The sequence below is a fragment of the Aptenodytes forsteri genome, unplaced genomic scaffold (assembly GCF_000699145.1).
Source record: "Aptenodytes forsteri isolate BGI_AS27 unplaced genomic scaffold, ASM69914v1 Scaffold379, whole genome shotgun sequence".
Taxonomy (NCBI): Eukaryota; Metazoa; Chordata; class Aves; order Sphenisciformes; family Spheniscidae; genus Aptenodytes; species Aptenodytes forsteri.
Genome location: NW_008794088.1, coordinates 3,041,944 through 3,059,900, shown reverse-complemented (window position 1 = coordinate 3,059,900; position 17,957 = coordinate 3,041,944). Strand labels below are relative to the sequence as shown.

General features: G+C 53.4%; 1 protein-coding gene across 1 annotated transcript in view; it reads left to right on the top strand.

Moving 5' to 3' along the window:
• Positions 1-2,721: 2,721 nt before the first annotated feature.
• Positions 2,722-17,957, top strand: part of GPR156 (G protein-coupled receptor 156) — a 17,656-nt gene continuing 2,420 nt past the window's right edge. The window contains exons 1-10 of the mRNA XM_009274618.2: positions 2,722-2,813; positions 3,894-4,040; positions 4,159-4,301; positions 7,027-7,160; positions 9,561-9,696; positions 10,621-10,731; positions 11,667-11,792; positions 12,343-12,438; positions 15,259-15,495; positions 17,351-17,509. Coding sequence (XP_009272893.1) covers positions 4,197-4,301; positions 7,027-7,160; positions 9,561-9,696; positions 10,621-10,731; positions 11,667-11,792; positions 12,343-12,438; positions 15,259-15,495; positions 17,351-17,509 — 1,104 coding nt within the window. The 5' untranslated portion in view covers positions 2,722-2,813; positions 3,894-4,040; positions 4,159-4,196. The remainder of the gene's footprint in view (positions 2,814-3,893; positions 4,041-4,158; positions 4,302-7,026; positions 7,161-9,560; positions 9,697-10,620; positions 10,732-11,666; positions 11,793-12,342; positions 12,439-15,258; positions 15,496-17,350; positions 17,510-17,957) is intronic.

The window sequence follows — 17,957 nt, the reverse complement described above, 5'->3', positions numbered from 1 at the left end:
CATCAATTTTTCAGCTTCTTTATGTTTTTTTCCCTCTGTTTTTTCAAAAGAAAGGTTTTCAAGGGAAGAAGAAACTTTGAGAGAGTCAAGGCGTGCATTTAGACGTCATCAACTGCATCTTTTTTGAGGGATATTTATGCATTAGTCTACAGTTGCTCAGCATTGGTAGATAAGTAATCCTGGGTCTTGAAGAATCTAAAGGAATAGGTTTTCCAGCCCTGAAGATCAACCATTGAGATGACTGTAAATTGCTTTTATCCGAATATTGTTTTTAACAGTCAGTGCTTCCTTTTTACGTTAGAAGATGATGGTGTTAATGTTTTTCATGTGGTCCAGCCACTTGTTTCCTATCAACTTCAGGCTTGTTGGATCATGTCCACGCGCACGCTCAGCCATGGTCACTAGCCAAATACTAGCCACTATGACCCAACCAGCTGGCAGATGTAATACCACAGAGACCAAGGGCGGCAAGGGGAGGAGAACAAGGCAAGCAGAGCTGGAGGTCTGAGCAAGGGCTTTACTTCACCTGACACTGTGACTGCTTCCATGGGGTGTGTGGGCTGTCGGAAACTGCTCTCGTGGTGTTCCCTCACATCTGTTGTTTGAAAATCAAATGACAGTAAATTCTACTCACAGTCGGCATCACTCTCTGGCTTCCCTTTTCCCTCCGTGATGTTCAGGCTAACAGGAGCACAAGGAGGTGTTAATGCTCTCAGCCTTTCCCTTCCTCTTTCTAGGAGCTGAATTTTCTTCTGAAATTACCCAAATGGGAGCCTAATGTTTCTGGAGTGACAAACAGAGAAAATGAGAACTAAGTCCTCTTGGGTCATGAAGGGATTGAGAGCAGCCCTGTGCAGAAGATCTTGGGGATACTGGTGGACAAAAAATTGGACATGAGCCGACAATGTGTGCTTGCAATCCAGAAGGCCAACCATATCATGGGCTGCATCAAAAGCAGCCTGGCCAGCAGGTCAAGGGAGGTAATTCTGCCCCTCTACTCTGGTGAGACCCCACCTGGAGTACTGTGTCCAGCTCTGGGGCCCCCAGCATAAGAAGGACATGGACCTGTTGGAGCGAGTCCAGAGGAGGGCCACAAAAATGATCAGGGGGATGGAACACCTCTCCTATGAAGAAAGGCTGAGAGAGTTGGGGTTGTTCAGTCTGGAGAAGAGAAGGCTCCAGGGAGAACTTATAGCAGCCTTCCAGTACCTGAAGGGGGCCTACAAGAAAGCTGGAGAAGGACTTTTTACAAGGGCAGGTAGTGATAGGACAAGGGGTAATGGCTTTAAGCTGAAAGAGGGTAGATTTAGATTAGATATAAGGAAAAAATTCTTCACTATGAGGGTGGTGAGGCACTGGAACAGGTTGCCCAGAGAAGTTGTGGATGCTCCATCCCTGGAAGTGTTCAAGGTCAGGTTGGACGGGGCTTTGAGCAACCTGATCTAGTGAAAGATGTCCCTGTCCATGGCAAGGGGGTTGGGCTAGATGATCTTTGGAGGTCCCTTCCAATCCAAACCATCCTGTGATTCTGCTCCGGAAGCGATCCACCAGAATTGTTGGGTATTTTGGCCTTAAAAAAACCCAAACAAACCGCAAAAAAACCCACAAGTCTCTGCTCTCAAGAGACCCTCGAATTTTAAGGATGTGTTTTCTTACCCGTGTTGCTGTCTGTACCCCCAACCATCGCCCAACCACACCCTGAGGGGCAGTGACCCCCCCACAGCACCGATCCCCCTCGGATGCTCTCCAGGGCATGGAGCAGTGTTCCTGCCGGCTCTCACGAGAGGCAGGAGCTGGGCTGGAAATGCCTGTTGCCCTTTGGCGACAACCACACTACTGCTTGCTTTGTTGCATACTGATGAGTGCTAATTGGCCTTGGCTTGTTATCAACGTTGTGTGAGAGCTGTTTGCGGAATAGTGGGGTGGGGGCTGGGGAGACCCCAAGGGGCTCCTGCCCTCTGCCAAGGGGTGGCTTCCTGGGGGGATGGGGGCTGAACTGATGCTCCTTGTGGAAACATCTCCATTTGTGAGCCACGGGAAGGCCATGCCTGCTGGCCTCATGCCAGCCTTGGTAGTGGTCCACCTGGCAGGTGGGCTCCCCCTCTGACATGGCAGGAGGTTACAGGGAGTTATAGGGGTTACAGGGAGACCCCTTGTCCTTAAACACACCTGGGGGCGTGGGGAGGAGTCAAGCCCTTTGGGAGGCTGGGCAGCGCTTGCCTGCAGGTCTTCTCGGCGTCAAAGGTTCGGTGCCCCTCTCCTACCCCCATCCCCGGGCACTGCATACAGCCTCTCTGCGTGCTATCTCATTTACCAGTGTTATCCCTGAACTGTTCACCTGGAGCCTGTCTCCTCCTCTCCACTGCCCTTCTACCATTGTTGCAATACCTGGTGTTCGCTGCAGCAGCTGGATATCTCCTGCAGCCATACCCTTTGTCTGGTTGCTCAGCCTGAGCAATGAAGGGCATGGAAACCTCCAGAGGCTGGTCCTGCTGGGGGGGAAAAGCCACCGTGGTTTGCTATAAGCTAGAGAGAGAGGGAGGCTTGATGGAGCTGGCTTGCACTAGTGCTCTTGAAAAAAACCTCTATTGTGCGTGTAAAGTCGTAAGTCTGGCTAATGTGTGATACTGTGTTTGTAGGACACGACGAGCTGATCTTGTGCTGGGGCAGTCCTGGCGCAGGCAGGACGGCGTCCAGACCCGCGGAACGTTGGGACTTTTGCCAGTGGGAGAGTTGTGGTTGTTGCTTCAGAGGCGGCTTTGCTAATTTTGGACGAATGGCCTGCTGACCCTGATGTTTTTGAGCTGGGACTTGTAAGCGACTTTTCTAAAGCTGAAAATCAGTTTACACGAGCTGAGAACGGCGCCCGTAGCTTTTCTGGCGTTTGAATCCTGATTATCCCCCGTGAAGAACAGCAAGTTTCAGACCAGGTCCTGGTGACCACGCTTCGTTTTAATTTACTCTTTCTTTGCTCACGTAATGACGGGAGTTTTTCCAAAGAAAGGACTCGTAAGGAGAGGGGATCAAAGTGTCAGGAGTAGTGGCAGGGAAGGATGGAGCACTGGCCAGGCACAGGGTGTGAGCGCAGGGGATGCTCGGCTGGGGAGCAGCCCTGAGGAACACGATATGGATAATTTTTTTCCTCCCACCTGTTGTTAGGAGCAAATAGGGAGTGAGCTATTGCGCTTCCTCCCCAGCTGCTAACGACGGGAGACTTGCTTATGGTCGTGCACTGGAAGCTAATTAAAACTGGTGACAATGGTAATTGAGTAAGGATGCTTCAGGATAAGTATGACCTCATGTCTAAAATGGTAATGAGGCCTATTAAAATCCCGACCAAAAAGAGAAATGAAAGAGGGAACAGAGGCAAAGGTGGTGCGAGGGGAGCGGGCGCAGGCGGGGACAATACCTGGCAGCCAGAGCGCTGGGAGGGATGGGGAGCACGGAGGTGCCGGGCTTTTAAATGTCCTTAATAAACAGCCTGCTCCTCAGCTAGCCAGGCTGCCGCTTGGGCCGAGCCAGCCAAAGCACTTCGGTACGTGTGTCATTCAAGCGTGTTCCTCCCCTGCTCGCCCAGGCCGGGGTTTAGGTCCCATTAGGTGATGGCAACACTTGTTGCTGTTTGTTGTTGTCTTCACGTGCTGGTTCTTTGCTGGAAGAAGGGACCGCGCCAGGAAACTGGCAGTGGCTGCCAGGGCCGGGGGGGGCCTGCAAAGATACGCCCTGAAATTGTACCGGTGTGGGAAAACGCATTGGCAGAGGAAAGCTGCGGCGAGCTCGGGGTGCTGGGATGCCACACTCCGTCTCAGACCATCACAGCACCCAGTTTCGGCTCTGCAAGTGGGGTGTAGGGGCCGGGGGCCACCGTGACCCTGGCATGTGTTGGTTTGCAGGGTAGCGTGGCAGGGCTCGGGATGCCACCGTGCTCTGCGAGGACCCATGCCCTGCGCTGACTCACCTCGCCGCAGAGGACACCTCGAGGGACGCTGGGAGGTGGGCGCTCCCCATCCTGGCTCTGGATGTGCGCCGCATCGCTTTGGGTAAGCTCAGCCTTGGGCTGCCAGACCCCTTCCCTATGCCCTGCTGACAGGGGGGAGATCCAGCATATGCCAAAGGCTTCTTCTCGCTGGAGAAAGCCGACCCTTGTCCTTCCGGCAGGGGCAAAGGTACGGCTGGATGACGGCTGAGGATGTGCTATGGAGCTGGGATTCAACTGCTCTGAGCTCTGTGATGGCAGCTCCAGTTTTGGCAGCCAGGAGCAGCAGCAGCGGGCGCTGCAGGAGCTCTGCACTGTCACAGTGGTACGTATGGAGGCGGGGGAGTGCTCTGGGGCATGAGGTTTGCTCTGCAGAAGTGGATTTGCATGGAGGGATGGAGAGGGGGGCACAGGAGTGCAGCCACCAAGCAATCCCGGTCCAGCTGGAGGCTGCACGCTGTCACCTCCTGGGATGGCCTCCAAGACAAGCCCTGCCTAGATGACACCCAGCAGTTAGGCAGAAGGTGAGGAAGCAGCCACAACAGCCAAGTCGTGTCAAGCAGCCCTCCCGTGTGTCGGCCGGCATGACAGCCGCTTAGGAGTGGCCGGGGATGGCCTCCTCTGCCCTTGACCTTCCCCATCCCCTGGAACTTCAAAGTGCTTTTCAAATATGAATAAAGCAGGATTTAATTAAAAGCCATCATCTATAATAAATGGTGCCTCACCTCCACGACTAAGCCAGTAGAAATGACACCGGGATGCACTTAGTTGCAGTTGGCTCCGCATGAGGCTGCTGGATGGACCAGTGAGGCTTGGCCCGCTTGGCTCTCCACCGTGTCCTGCACGACCACAGGCCTTTAATTAGAAGACTGTAAGCTGCTTGGCTCCTCTGGCTCTGGCAGCTGCCTTACAATTAATATTCCCCCTGCTAGGGCCAGGATTTACTCCGCTCAGCGGCAAACGAAGCGCTCCATCAACTTCAAGTAGCATCAACATCCAGGGAAACAGCAGTCGAGGTGGGGGGGACGGGTGTTGGGAAAGGAAAGGTGGAGACCAGAGGGATGTTTCTGATCCCTGGGTGGCTGCTGGGAAGAGGGTGCAGTAACGCTTTTGGCAGCAGCCAGGGGTGGAAAGGTACTGCTGGTGGATGCAGCTGGGAGTGAAGTGTGGGAGCCCCGGGATGCCGAGTCTGCCATGCTTACCTTACTGGCAAAAGCCAGGTGTTACCCTCAGGCTCGACCAGGCAGGACGCAGAAATAGGATGGCGTTACAGCCTCGTACTGGCCCTGAGCAGCCCTGTCAGCCCCTCTGAGGTCCAGGCAGGTGGGAAGATGGCCCTGATTCGTGCCGAATGATGGGGTGTTGCACAGCGAGTCCTGGTGTACGGGGAGGGGGACTGACCTGGCTGACCATCTCCACCGTCTGGTGTGGTCTTCATTTCCCAGAGAGCCAAAAGACCCCCCAGAGAATGTGGAGAGGGAAGAGGAGGTGGGGAGCAGTTTGCAGGAGGGAGATGAATATCTCCCTAGGGATCCCTCCATGCTGCTGCAAAGCGGGGCTGAGCTGTGCATACAGCTGTATCCCAGCATAACGCAGCAGCAGCAGCATTGGCTCTCGGCTGGCTGCCTCTCCCAGCCAGGGGTTTGCCTTACCCAGCAGCCCTGCGACCAGTGTGGCACCAGCATGTGAACTGCCAGGGGCCCGCAGATCAGCCATGCTCGCGTAGCGGTGACACATTTTTGTTTTAAGAATTACGTGTTGGCTTTAATTCTCCAAGCTGTGCCTTGTTCTTGCTCGCCCGGAGGAGATGGAGCCCCGCTGGGGAAGAGGGAGACAAGGCATCGGCTCGAAACGACTGCTTTACTTCTCCCTGCAGATTTATTTCTAGCAACACTGGAAGCAGAAACAGCTCAGACCTTGAAGGAAGAATTGGGAGTTTGTGGCAGTGGCAGCTGTCGGGAAAATAGTCTGCTGCCATAGAAATTGCATGCAGGTGAACTGGAATACCTGAGAAAGGACTTAGCACCATAGAAGTTAGTGAGGAGGTGTGTGATCCCAGCTCAGTCCCCATCCTCCTCCTTCCCCTTAAAGGGGATGCACCAGCAGTTAAGTAAAAGTAATGCTTTTTTTAAAGGAAAAAAAAAAAAGTCAGTAACATGCACACATAGTATGTGTGAATGAACCCACACATGCACGCCCTGTTAAAAATGCTGGAGTGTTTTAGATCCGCAGTGGAAATAGGTTTCTTGTTTCACGTAGGATCATTTTATCCATCCTATGTTAATAAGGAGATAGCAGAGAATATTTTTAAATGGAGATTTAAAACCATAAGGTCATTTGTGCGCAAGGAGAGAGGTGCCTCCATCATACCCGCTTTGGGAGTGTCCCTCAAAAGCTAGTTCTCAGCTGATGTCTACCTAGGACCAAGTTAGTTTCCAGCCACCTAGGAGACGGGTGGAGTCCAGCTCGGTGTGTCACTGCATAACCTGTCTGAGAAACACTGTCCCACTCCCTTTTCTGTGTTTTCTGCACCGACTGGCAGCTCTGCTGCTGGCTCCCAGTCAGGTCAGCCAGCTGGTTGGTTATCTGCTGCATGTAAGGGTAAGGGTGGGAGCCAAGGGTACCCTATCCAACTTTCCAAAGAAGCATGCTACAAACTGGGGTACCACAAGGTCTTTCTCCAGAGGTTTCTTTCCGGAGAAGGACAGTGGGGAACTGTCGCCCATTTTCCCCTCTCCCATGACCAGGGCTGCCTGAGGTTTATGAGTCACTTGTATGGCTTCATTACATATTTGGCTAGTTGGCCGTAAGAAGAGGGCTCCTGTACTGCCCTCTCTTCCTGTGCGCTCAGCAAGTGGCAGAGTATGTGTCCCATCTACACACATCTCCTTAGCTCTGCCAGCGGGCCTTGGTCTCGTGCCAGGGTGTCTGCTCATGAGGAGGGGTTTGGGAGATGTGGTTTTGAGTCCTTTCTGGCTGAGCAGGAGCATCCACGGGAGTGACCGTGCCAGCAACGTCCTCTTCCTCCTCATCTCTTTTGCCTCCTCCAGACATCTTCTGACCGCAGTGGGAAGAGCTCCCCGTCCTCTGCTGCTCTCCTGGGAGTTGTGTGGACATTCCTGACCGGAGGAGTCTTGCTAGCGCTCTTCTTTCTTGTCTTCACAATTCGCTTCAGGAAAAACAGGTAAGGGCTTCCCTCTTCTGCCATGAGAGCTCCCCCAAGCTGGGGCAGTGGGGTTGGGCTCCTTCAGGGCCAAGCTCTGAGCTGATGGCTGGCTAAGGACCAGGAGCGTACAAGCCTGAAGGAGCAGCACAGGGCAAGCAAGGGCAATGCCAGGGATATTGCAGCTTTCTCAGTCACACCCAGTGTTGATCGCTGGTGGAGACAGTCCTGCTTGGACTGCTCCCTTCCTCCCCAAGTCAGGGAGCAATGAACAAGGCAGAGCATGGATGCCCTCCGGCGTAGCACAGGCAGCGGTGCATGGTCTCATCCCGAAGGTGCTATTCAGTAAAACCATCAACAGGAGTGAGCAGAAAGAGAGCTGGTCTCCTTCTCCACCCCACAGTCTTGAGAGCATCACTTTGAGCAGCATAGCTCCATGAGCAAAGCCATCATGCTCTCCACAGTGCGCACATATCCTTCCTGCTGTTGGGCCACTCGTAGTTTGAAGATATTGCTAACCTTTTTTGATCTTGGTGGTTTTCCATATTGGTGGGGAACGTGATTTCCATTGGTGGTGAAGTGCAGGCTTTCCTTGGTGCTGTTCAGTCTGCACAAAGGATGTAAAAAGTCCTGCTCCCCTGAATGCAGCATAAATCAAGCAAAAGGCTCAGCAATTCCTCATAGCCCAAACTGTCTCAGCCAGCGCTTAGCCTTCCTCAGCACTTCTGGATGTCTCGCCTGCCTCCTTGCCACCTTCTCCTCAGCTTCATTGGTCCATTGGTCTCTCAACTGCTTCCCCCAAGCAGTTACATCCCAAGTTACCCCAAGAGATACATCCCTCTCCCAAGCTTCACCTGGCAAAGCCTTTATGCTCCATGTGCCGTTGTTTTGTAGAGAGGCGCATCTGTGTGCAGCCCGGGCTGCTGCTGTTCCAGTGCTCTGGTTGTGTTAACTTAACGCTTCTTATAACCGCCGTACAGTCAGGAGGGTCCTGCTCGTAAGGGTTTATCTTGAGCCTTGTGCCTGCGGCGGTGCAGTAGCTGCATGATCTGCATCCCAGTCTCAAGCACTTGATTTACTGAAGCAGAGTGGTGTTGAGTTCGGTGGCCACCTTAATTGATTACCAAATTATTTAGGCCCTTGAAGATATTCTCAGAGCAAAGCTGTAATGAATGTGTGTTATCTATTTGCACTGCAGCAATAAATATGAGTCTACCTACTGAACCTAGGAGGGCAAAGACCACCTTTTTCAGTGTGCAGCTAAGAGGGTGAGCTGGTGAATATCTTTCCCCAGGGGCTGAGGAATGGTGAAAAAGGCAGGGAGGGAGAGAGCCAGGTTGAATCCCAGGCTCTGCGTCTGCGAGGCAGCAAGCCAGGAAGGAGCTCAAGGGTAGAGAAATGCAATGACGTAGCAGCAGATCGAAGGGACGGAGCTACGCAGGGGGATGGCAGGAGCTACAGTTTTCACTTGATGGGCTTGCTGGAGGAGGGTGACAGGTCAGGAGAGATTGGTGGGTCGATTCTCCCCTCACTGAATACAGTTACAGGATTATGAGTGATGGGGTGAAATTACAGAGGGGAAGCTGTAACCTGAACACTGCTGGCAGCTTCCTGAAGTTGAGACTGTGCTGAGGCTGGAGGTATCTCCTCAAAGGAAGGAGCAGTGAGAAGAGCCTGTTCCTGGAGGCATTTGTAGCTGCTGTACCCAAAGCTTACTGCTGGGGACAGTCACCCCCGGGCTGTGTTGGTGAGGTTTTCCATTTCCACCCCTTTACAGCAGAGGACAGTGGAGGAAGATGTTGGCCTTGAACCTGAGGGGCTGAGCTGGGCGCTGTGCTGCGTGCCACCTGCATGACCGTGGGGCATTGCTTCCCCTGGCTCTGTGCCGCTGCGGGGATGTGTGGCCACAGCACGTGCTGGCACCGCTGCACAGTTTTGCGTGCCTGGCACAGGCATGGGTAGCAGAGAGACCTGGCTGTGGTGACCCTGTCTGCTTTACTGCTAAAAGCCCGCGGCTTCCCACAGTTTTGTCCATAAAGACGCTGACTGAAGCTGCCTCAGGGATGCTTTTCTGTGCCACAGATCCATGCCGGGGGTAGAGGTGCCATGAGGCAAGCCTGGTACCCATGCGTTTTGGGGAGAAGGGATCTTGCTGTCCCACAGAAATGTCGGGGTAGGGCAAAACGAAAACTTTAAGGATAGTGAAGCTCTCCAGCAATACGGGGAGAGGATGGGATATGCACCATGGAGCAACAGCTGAGCTTTTGGAGGAGCCGTGAACAGCAGGGGCTGGGCGGGGACAGTGTGTCAGCATTCCTTATGGCCATCATCATCCTTGTAAGGGGACCTTGCCCCTCTGCTGCCAGGTCAGGTCATGATGCTCAGTAACTGTCACCGCCTTCCCTGCTTTGTTTCCTGGAGGATCGTGAAGATGTCCAGCCCCAATCTGAACATTGTGACCCTGCTGGGCAGTGGCTTGACTTACGCTAGTGCTTACCTCTTTGGGATTCAGGAGCAGAGCCTACTGTCCGGAGACTCGGTGGAAAAGCTTATTCAGGTGAGCAGGGGGTTTGCTGGGACGGGTGCCTTCACACATGCACACACGTGCATGCACACACGTGCATGTACATGCATGCTTGTACATGCTCTCTCTTAGCTGCAGCCTGTCGCCACCTCGCTGCTGGGCGTATTCAGGCAGGCTGTGGTTTCCACATACACAAAACGCAACCAGATGCTTTCCGTCTGAATGGCCTTTGCTGTTTGTGCAAACCACAGCCGCACCGGGGCGGGGGGGGAGGCAAGGCAGGTCCCCAGGGGAGAGGGCAGCGCCTGCGGCAGCTGCCCCACAGGCAGGCAGGCTGGCTGCTGGGCTTGTGCAGCAGGGAGAGGGGAGCCTGAAGGGAGATGGGATCCTCTGCACAGCCACTGCCTGACCTGGCAGAGGTGCCGCGAGGTTGCAGGTGAGTTTTTTGGCTGCAAAGCAGGTCTTCATCAAAACACTGACCTGTGTGATGAACCCCCACGTCCTGACCTTGGGCAGCCGCCCTGCCAGACCGGGGACTGGGCATGCACCCGGGTGGGAGAGTGGGATGTGAGAGAGAGCACACCCTGCTGTCCTGCTCCACCGACGGGCTGAGGATAATTAACGGAGGTGCCAGTGAGTGATTTATTGGTTCTGGGACCCTCCGTGCCCCTGTCGCTTGCAAGCTGCCTGGCTCTCCCTGCCTGCTCCTCCGACGAGAGCTTCTCAGGATGGGGAGGAAAAGGCAGGCAGCAGGCATGCCTGCAGAGGAATACACACCTTTTAATTTACTTTGCTCTGCGGTCAGCTTTCTAGTATCTGATAGGACCCTCCAGAAGCCAGAAGACCATAGACACATCCCCACCCATCTTTACCGCATCCCTGAGTGGGAGAGCGTGGGGTGTCCCTGCGATCCCCATGGCTGCCCCTTCAGCCCCCTCGCTTTGCCCCCCCTGGCAGGTCCGTCTCTGCCTGCTGTGCGTGGGGACCTCCCTGGTGTTTGGCCCCATCCTGGGGAAAAGCTGGCGGCTCTACAAGGTGTTCACCCAGCGGGTGCCGGACAAGCGGGTGGTGAGTACACAGCACCCAGGGGGAGGCAGAGTCCCCAAGCAGGATGAACACTAGCAAGTCCCAAACTGGTGCAGGATAGCAGATAAAACTGGCACGTGACAGGGATGGGTGCCACAATCACAGGTTTGCTTTCACACCTAGGTGGGTTTGGGCTCCTCATTTATTCTTGCGCAATGAGGCAGGAGCTTTTCCACTCTACAGGCAAGCGGGTGCCCTGCCAGGCTGCCTGTTCCCCGGTGGAGTCCCAGCCGCATCACTGTCTGATCTCTGTGGACAAAGTTGGTGGGCGGTCAGGCATTTGGAGGGCTGCCCCCAGATGCATCTGATCTCCTCTTGAAGGGAGGGAAGGAACTCCTCTGCAGCGCTGAAGAAAGGGTATACAGCAGCTGGGAGGGAAATGGGAGCCACCTATTTGAGCGTATAACGGTGCACTTACAGCTTTCGCTGGCCACTTTCCAATGGTGAAAAAAGTAGGTCTCAGAGGAAAGGTGAGATGAGAGGGGAACTGGGTATCAGCAGGGACTCCCATTCCTGAGGCACTGGGATCTGTGTTAAACTTGCAAAATTATAATCCTACCAGCCTTTTTATTTTTTTTCCCATCACCCTTTTTGTCTCTGCTTGTGATATGGGCATAAGGGATGATACTCTTGTTTTGGAAGAGCTGTTTTCTGTCATAGCATTTACCAGCTAGCCACACCATCAGGGAGGGTTTATACCTGTCCCCAAGCCCAATTAGGTCTCCAAGAGTTTGGGAGCTGGAGACAGAGATCCTGTGGCCAACTTGGATGTAGGTGAGCCGCTGGACTCCACTCTGGGAGAAGTATTAGGATGGACGTGTCCCTTGGAAGAAACAACCAGAAAGCGAACCGGGAGACAGAGGATATTGGTGTCCATTAGCCCCCCCTGGTAATGCTTACTTCTTGTGTTTTTACAGATTATCAAAGACCTCCAGTTGCTGGCAATGGTGGCAGCATTGGTGCTGGCGGACGCCGTGTTACTCTTGACATGGGTATTCTCTGATCCGGTCCAGTGTTTTCGAAGCCTCAGCGTCTCACTGCGGGTAAAGGGATGAGGAGGGGCGGTGGAGTGTTGCTCTGTGTCTTGTCTGATCTCTGTGGACAAAGTTGGTGGGCGGTCAGGCATTTGGAGGTGCTGTTTAAACAAATAGAAAGAAAAACAAGCCAGAAAGCCTTCTGGGCACTCCGAGTTGGGTTTATGTCAGGCCTATTACAGAGATGAGGTTCCGCTGCAAAATTTCCAGGTCTGTGCACCCAAACCTGGCAAGGGATAGCTGGTTGTAGGGCTTTGGTTTGCCAAGCAGTGGGGTCTGGTGGATGATCTTCACCAGCCCGTGCAGGTCCAGCTGGGTGACACAGGAGAGGTCCACGGCATCTGCAGATGCTTTAGAGAAAGGTTTAACTGGCCCTGTTGGCAGCAGAGTGCCAAAATCTTCCTCGCTTTAACCCTCTGCCCCTGGTGGCACCAGCTTTGGCCTTTCCTTTTAGGAATTTACAGAGGAGACCTGCTCAAACGTGTAGACCTGTCTGCCCATCGGTCTGTGCCTGCTCCCGGGCAGCAGCCTTCACTTCTGCCTTCCGCTTGCCTCCTAGGTGACAGAGAAAGGCATGGCCTGCTCAGTGAGCCAGGTGCAGTCCTGTGCATCTCTTTATTCTGATCTTTGGCTCGTTCTCATTTTAGGGTTTAAGGTACGTAACCTCTTTATTGATTCTTGCGTTGTATATCGCCTCCTCCCAGTCTCACAGCCTAAACTGTTCAGCAGCATTCGTTGTTTCGCTGCCCTCCCAAGCTACGTGCCTATTGCAGATTCCAGCTACTCCTGTTCATCTTGAAAGCCCTCCCATCTCCAGTCCTTCCCATCCTGATGTTTTCTTGCATTCCCTTGTAAAAGCCCTGTTAGCCACTTTTTTCCCTGCCTCACCATCTCTTTTACATACACTGTGCACATACTGTCTCTCTAGTTGTCTCCCTGCAACCCCCCACCTCATCTGTCTCCCTGCTTAAAACTTGTGTCTTACTGTTTTCTAAAGCACGCTTTTTCCATAAAGCCTCAGATGACCATCCACTGCAGTGATGCACTTTGCAGCTCAGCCCGAGTCCTCTGACTCCAAATCAGGGAGGTGCTGATGACAAGTGCTTGGTGCCTACCTTTACAGGATGTGTACCAGCTTAATTATACCACTGAGGTACACTTTCACTGGTGTAGCTTTGCACGTCGCCGTTCTTATTCCAGAAGAGTTAGTTATACTGATGTAACTATGTAGGTATAATTATTGCTGTAATTATCTGTGGTCTCATGTGTCTCTGGGTTGGCAGAGGCTGGACGCATTTCAGAAAGCTGATGTTCGTGAAGCTTGTGAGATCACAGCCCTTCTTTGGGAATGGTTCCATCTCTGCGTGCAGTACATGCAGTTCCTTTCTGACTCACTGTAATACAATACTCATTGACCATCTACCCAAGATCGTAGGAAAAAGAGCAGGAAGAGACCTCATGACACGGCCAAGTCCTTCTCCCCCTACACTTCATTTTAAAGACATTAGTCTAGCTTGTCCTTAAAAGTCCTTTGGTGCTAGGGATTGCAGGCGTTCCCTGGGCTTTCAGTGCTGTGTCTCCACCTCTGATTTTGTCGGCAGTTTGTGTTAGGGTTTAGACAGGTAATGCTTTTGCCTACAGCTCCTGCAAACTGCTTTTTGGAATAAAACATTCCCATTACCAGTCCCAGGTACTCTTTGTTAGCGTTGCATTGAACCTGACCCTGATCCTATCTACCTACTGGGGATCATGGAGTTATTTCTTCAGTGGTTTCTCTGGAGTTAATCTGGATTTACACTAATGTGAGAGTAGGCTCTATATCTGCGTGTACATAGCACTTCTTATCTTCCACAGTATTAACGTGCTCAGCCCTTTGTGAAGCCACTCAGGGTATTATCCTGGTTTTACTGGCACAGAGCAATGAACAGAAATTACTTGCCAAGGACATGCCTGGAATTAGGAGCAAAGGCGTCTGCTCAAGATTAAAACAAGCAACCAAACAAAAATCTTAGTACTGTGCTTAATGAAAGTTTACCAGACGGCAGTGCTGTTGTCTGTGTCCCAGATAGACTATTTGAATTTTAAATGTGACTTTGGTGCTGTTTTTTTTTCTTCCTCGGGGATTAGGAGTTGGCTTGCCTTTGGGCCATGTATTTGGAGGTGCCGTGTGGTGAATGTGGTTAAGATCCAGTGCAGATCCTACGAAGCAGGGTCGGGCATCAGCCTAGTTCCCAGCAAGGCAGGTCTCACTATTACAACCCCTCCTTGAGAATTCATGGTGCTCTGACGTTGGGAGTCTCACCAAAGACCATGGACGTGATCCTCTCTTGCCTGTAAGAGTGTCCCTCCAGACCCTAACCCTGGCAGTGGCCATCACGGTCATCAAGCAGCCACAGCATGGAGGGGTCCAGAAGGGTCTACAGAACATCTGCACCACAGCTCACAAAGCACTTCTTGATGCCCAAACAACAATTTAATGTCTCTTAGTAAAAGGTCGACAGTTGCACTTACTGGGTAGCACAGGAATAATGTAGGAGTCGTGTTCCCAGAATTCTGGGTCCTTGCAGGAGCAGGGATTTTGTTAGATGGTATTTCCAAATGATCCTGAAGGCAGACCATGCCCTGCGCCACAGAGGCAGGCAAAAAATACTTGCTGTTTCCTGCCAGTGTGCCCTAGGGAAGGAGGGATTCAGCCTGCCGGGTAGTTTAATCCTGAGCACACTGGAAAGATGCATGCGTGGAACACTTGAGGGGCAGCGCGGTGAGGAAGCTTGCTCTGAAACAACCAACCTGCTCCGGGGGAAGGGAGGGCCTCTGCGTACAGAGCACTTCTCTAGCCCCTTTCACTGCTGCTAGAGTCAGGCAGGAAATGGCGAAGGGAAGGGAGAAGAATTGCACCTGGTAGTTTCCTGGATTTCTATTTAAAGAGGCACCAAGTACATCCTCTTCCCTCCAGTCTAAACCTCCACTTTTTCTGCCTTGCTTTTTCCTTCTGAATGTCCTTCTGAATCTCCTTCCTGCTCCTTCAGAGGTATGTTGTTGCTCCCTGATGGCACCCCACCGCTGCATCCCTGCAGGGACCTCTGTCTCTTGTCTGTCCATCTTTGCTGCTCCTGCTCCAGGCTGCCCAAGGGGAGGTTTTCACGTCTTGCCTCTCCTGGCCATGCCCTGCTCCGTGGCATTGCCTGCCGACCTGACCCTCAGCTCCTCGCACCCCTCGGTCAGGACCCCCATGGCCCACCAGCGCCTTCGCTCCTACCCTCCCTCCCCAGCCCCACTTTTGACCTGCAGCAGTGTGTCGGGCGTTTGCTGCGGCGTCACCACCACACACTGAAGGTCTGCATTATAGATCAAAGAGCATTAATTAGGATTGCGCTGAGTGTGTCTGAGCTCACCGGGCTCAGTACGAGGTGGGGGTTGACACCGTCAGGTTGTAATTTTCCACACTCTGGAAACCTTTTTCTTCTGCTTCCAGAGTATCCTCCTGCTGTATGGGACCTACTTGGCCGGTCTGACCGACAACATCAGCTCCCCGCCAGTCAACCAGTCCTTGACACTCATCGTCGGGGTCAACCTCGTTTTCCTGGCTGCCGGCACTGTCTGCTTAGTTCACCGTTTCTTCCGCGCTTGGCACAACTTGCTGTTTGGTTTTACCTCTGGAGGCATCTTCATGTGTACAACCATAATCAACTGCTTCATCTTTGTCCCACAGGTATGCTGCCACCTCTGTCCCGCCACCTGGCTGGAAACAAGCACATTTTCGGAGTTTAACAACAGCAGCTGTGTGGGCCAAAGCACTTATTTTCCTGCTTCTTTCCCCAAATGTTCGGGCTCACCTACACAGCTTATCCTCCAAGCCCCAATGGCTCTGCTTCCCCAGGCAAGTCCCCTGAGTCTCCAGGTAGTGCAGGTGCATCGCAGAGCTGCTGCTCAGAAACCCTCCTGAAAAAGCGTGCTTGTGGGTGGCAGCCACACAGAGGGCATGCGTGGAGGTGAGGCGGCTGCTGCCCTCCTCCTCCTCCATGTGGATGGTGGAATCGGTCCTTCATGCAGTTGTCCTCTCCTCATACCCCACGCACCCACTCCCACCAAGGGTTTCTGCCCACAGCAGGGATGGAGGTGGGCTCCAGCAATCCAGATGGCCTCGCCAGGCTCTGAGGCTTTGTGGCTGCTGGCGGTCCCCAGGCGAGGCTGTCCTCCCCTGCGCTCTTGGAGGAGGAAGCTGGGCTTTGCCGCAAGCGAGGGGGAGGACGCGGAGATGTTTTGAGGAAGCCTTTTGTGGCAAGGCAAGGCTCTTCTGCTTCCCGTGTCCTCCAGGAGCAGCCTGGTGTGCCTGGCCACAACGTTAGTGGGAAAAATGCTCCCATTGTTACAGGGAAAGGAAACAGTTGTTTACTCAGTGTTATGTTTGGAGGGATGTTTGGGCTCGAGGAAATGAGGTGAGAAAGGGAGGAAGAGGTGAAGCTGAAGAAAGAGCAGATCTGTGCAAGAGAAGACTCAGGGGATCTCACCAATGTGCATAAATACCTATGGGGATGGAGTAGGGAGGGGGAGCCAGGCTCTTCTCAGTGGTGTCCACTGACAGGACAGGGGACAATGGGCACAAACTGAAACGCAGGAAATTCTGTTTAAACATCAGAAAAAGGTGGGGTTTTTTCTGTAAAGTTGTAAAGCACTGGAGCAGGTTGCCCAGAGAGGTTGTGGAATCTGCATGCTTGGAGATACTCAAGACCCAGCTGAACACGGTCCTGAGCAGCCTGCTCCACCTTGCTTGAGCAGGGTGGTTGGACTAGATGATCTCCAGGGGTCCCTTCCTACCTCAGTCGATGCAATATAACTGCAGAGTCCCAACTCACTAGTTGACCAGCCCATGGGAGCAGGATCCAAACCTCCTCTGACAAGCACCAAGCCAGCTGGAGATGCTCTGCCAAGCGCGAGGTCTCTCGGAGTGAGGGTGGAGGAGCTGATGAGCTGTACTTGCATTCTGCCTGTACCATTTTTCTGCTGTAGCCTGGGGGCCTTGAACATTTTATTTAACTTGGATCTTTTAATTCATCAACTTGTTTTTCCTAATGGGCTTGCTCTTCTATTGCTCATCCGAGATCGATGAGCAGCTGGAGCTGGGCTGCACAAGGCTTCCACACAGACATGAGACGAGAAAACGGATACTAAGCGTTGAGGGTTTTCAGCTTGTCACTGGTGATTCGGGGATAAGGAGGCATGCATGACACTGTCTTTGTCTGTCACAGAGTCGGGGAGCGGGGAGAAGGGGGAAGGGGCTTTTACAGCACTCGTAGAGGTTGCAGCGCAGGCAGACACCGACCCTCTCTGCATTAAAAGCTGGAGCCAGGGACAGGGTAGGGCTCAGATGGGTGGGAGGCTCTAAGCGATGCTGCAGCCCCTCGCCCAGCCATCTCTCGCCGCCTGTCTCTGTTCCTCCGTCACACCCTGCCTTTGTCTCCCCCTCTCCATCCCTTTGTCTCCTTCATGCTCAAGCTGTGCCTGCCTCCTGCCACATCAGCGGGGGCTGTGCATACCGCACCGATAACGCCCTTTCTACTCCCCAGCTCAAGCAGTGGAAAGCCTTTGAAGAAGAAAGCCAAACCGTGAGCCACATGGCAAAATATTTCACCAGTCCGAGCAGGAGCTGCCGCTCAGTGTACAGCGAGGAGCAGCTCTACCAGCTGATAGGGGAGAAAAACTCCATGAAGCGGCTGCTCACCGAGGTATGGGGCTCTGCCAGCCCCGCTCGGCCGTGCTGGCTTCTCCCCTTCCCTTTTGTGGGCTGAAGGCTTTGCAGGGTGGGAAGCCCTTCCTTACACCCCAGTCCACACTGGCGCTCCCGCTCCAGCCTCTTCCCTCTGGAGGGGAAGAGCCGCTTTGTTTTGTCACATCACTCTGCACCCCAAAGCACCAAAATTTAGGCACAATCTGGAGGGTTTCAAAAAAACACGGAGGGAGAAGAGCAGGAGAGCCTGGTTTCCACAGCCCAGTCAAACATGGCTAATTTAGAGGGGAGATGCTCTGTCTCAGGAAAGCCCCCAGACTCCTGCTCCCTCGCCCACACTGCATCGGCGGGAGCGCCCCGGCTCGGAGAGCCACCTGCCCTGGTGCCCCCCTTCCCAAACCTGCATCTGGGGGGCTCTGGGGGGCTCCAGGGGAGGAAGAGGTCGC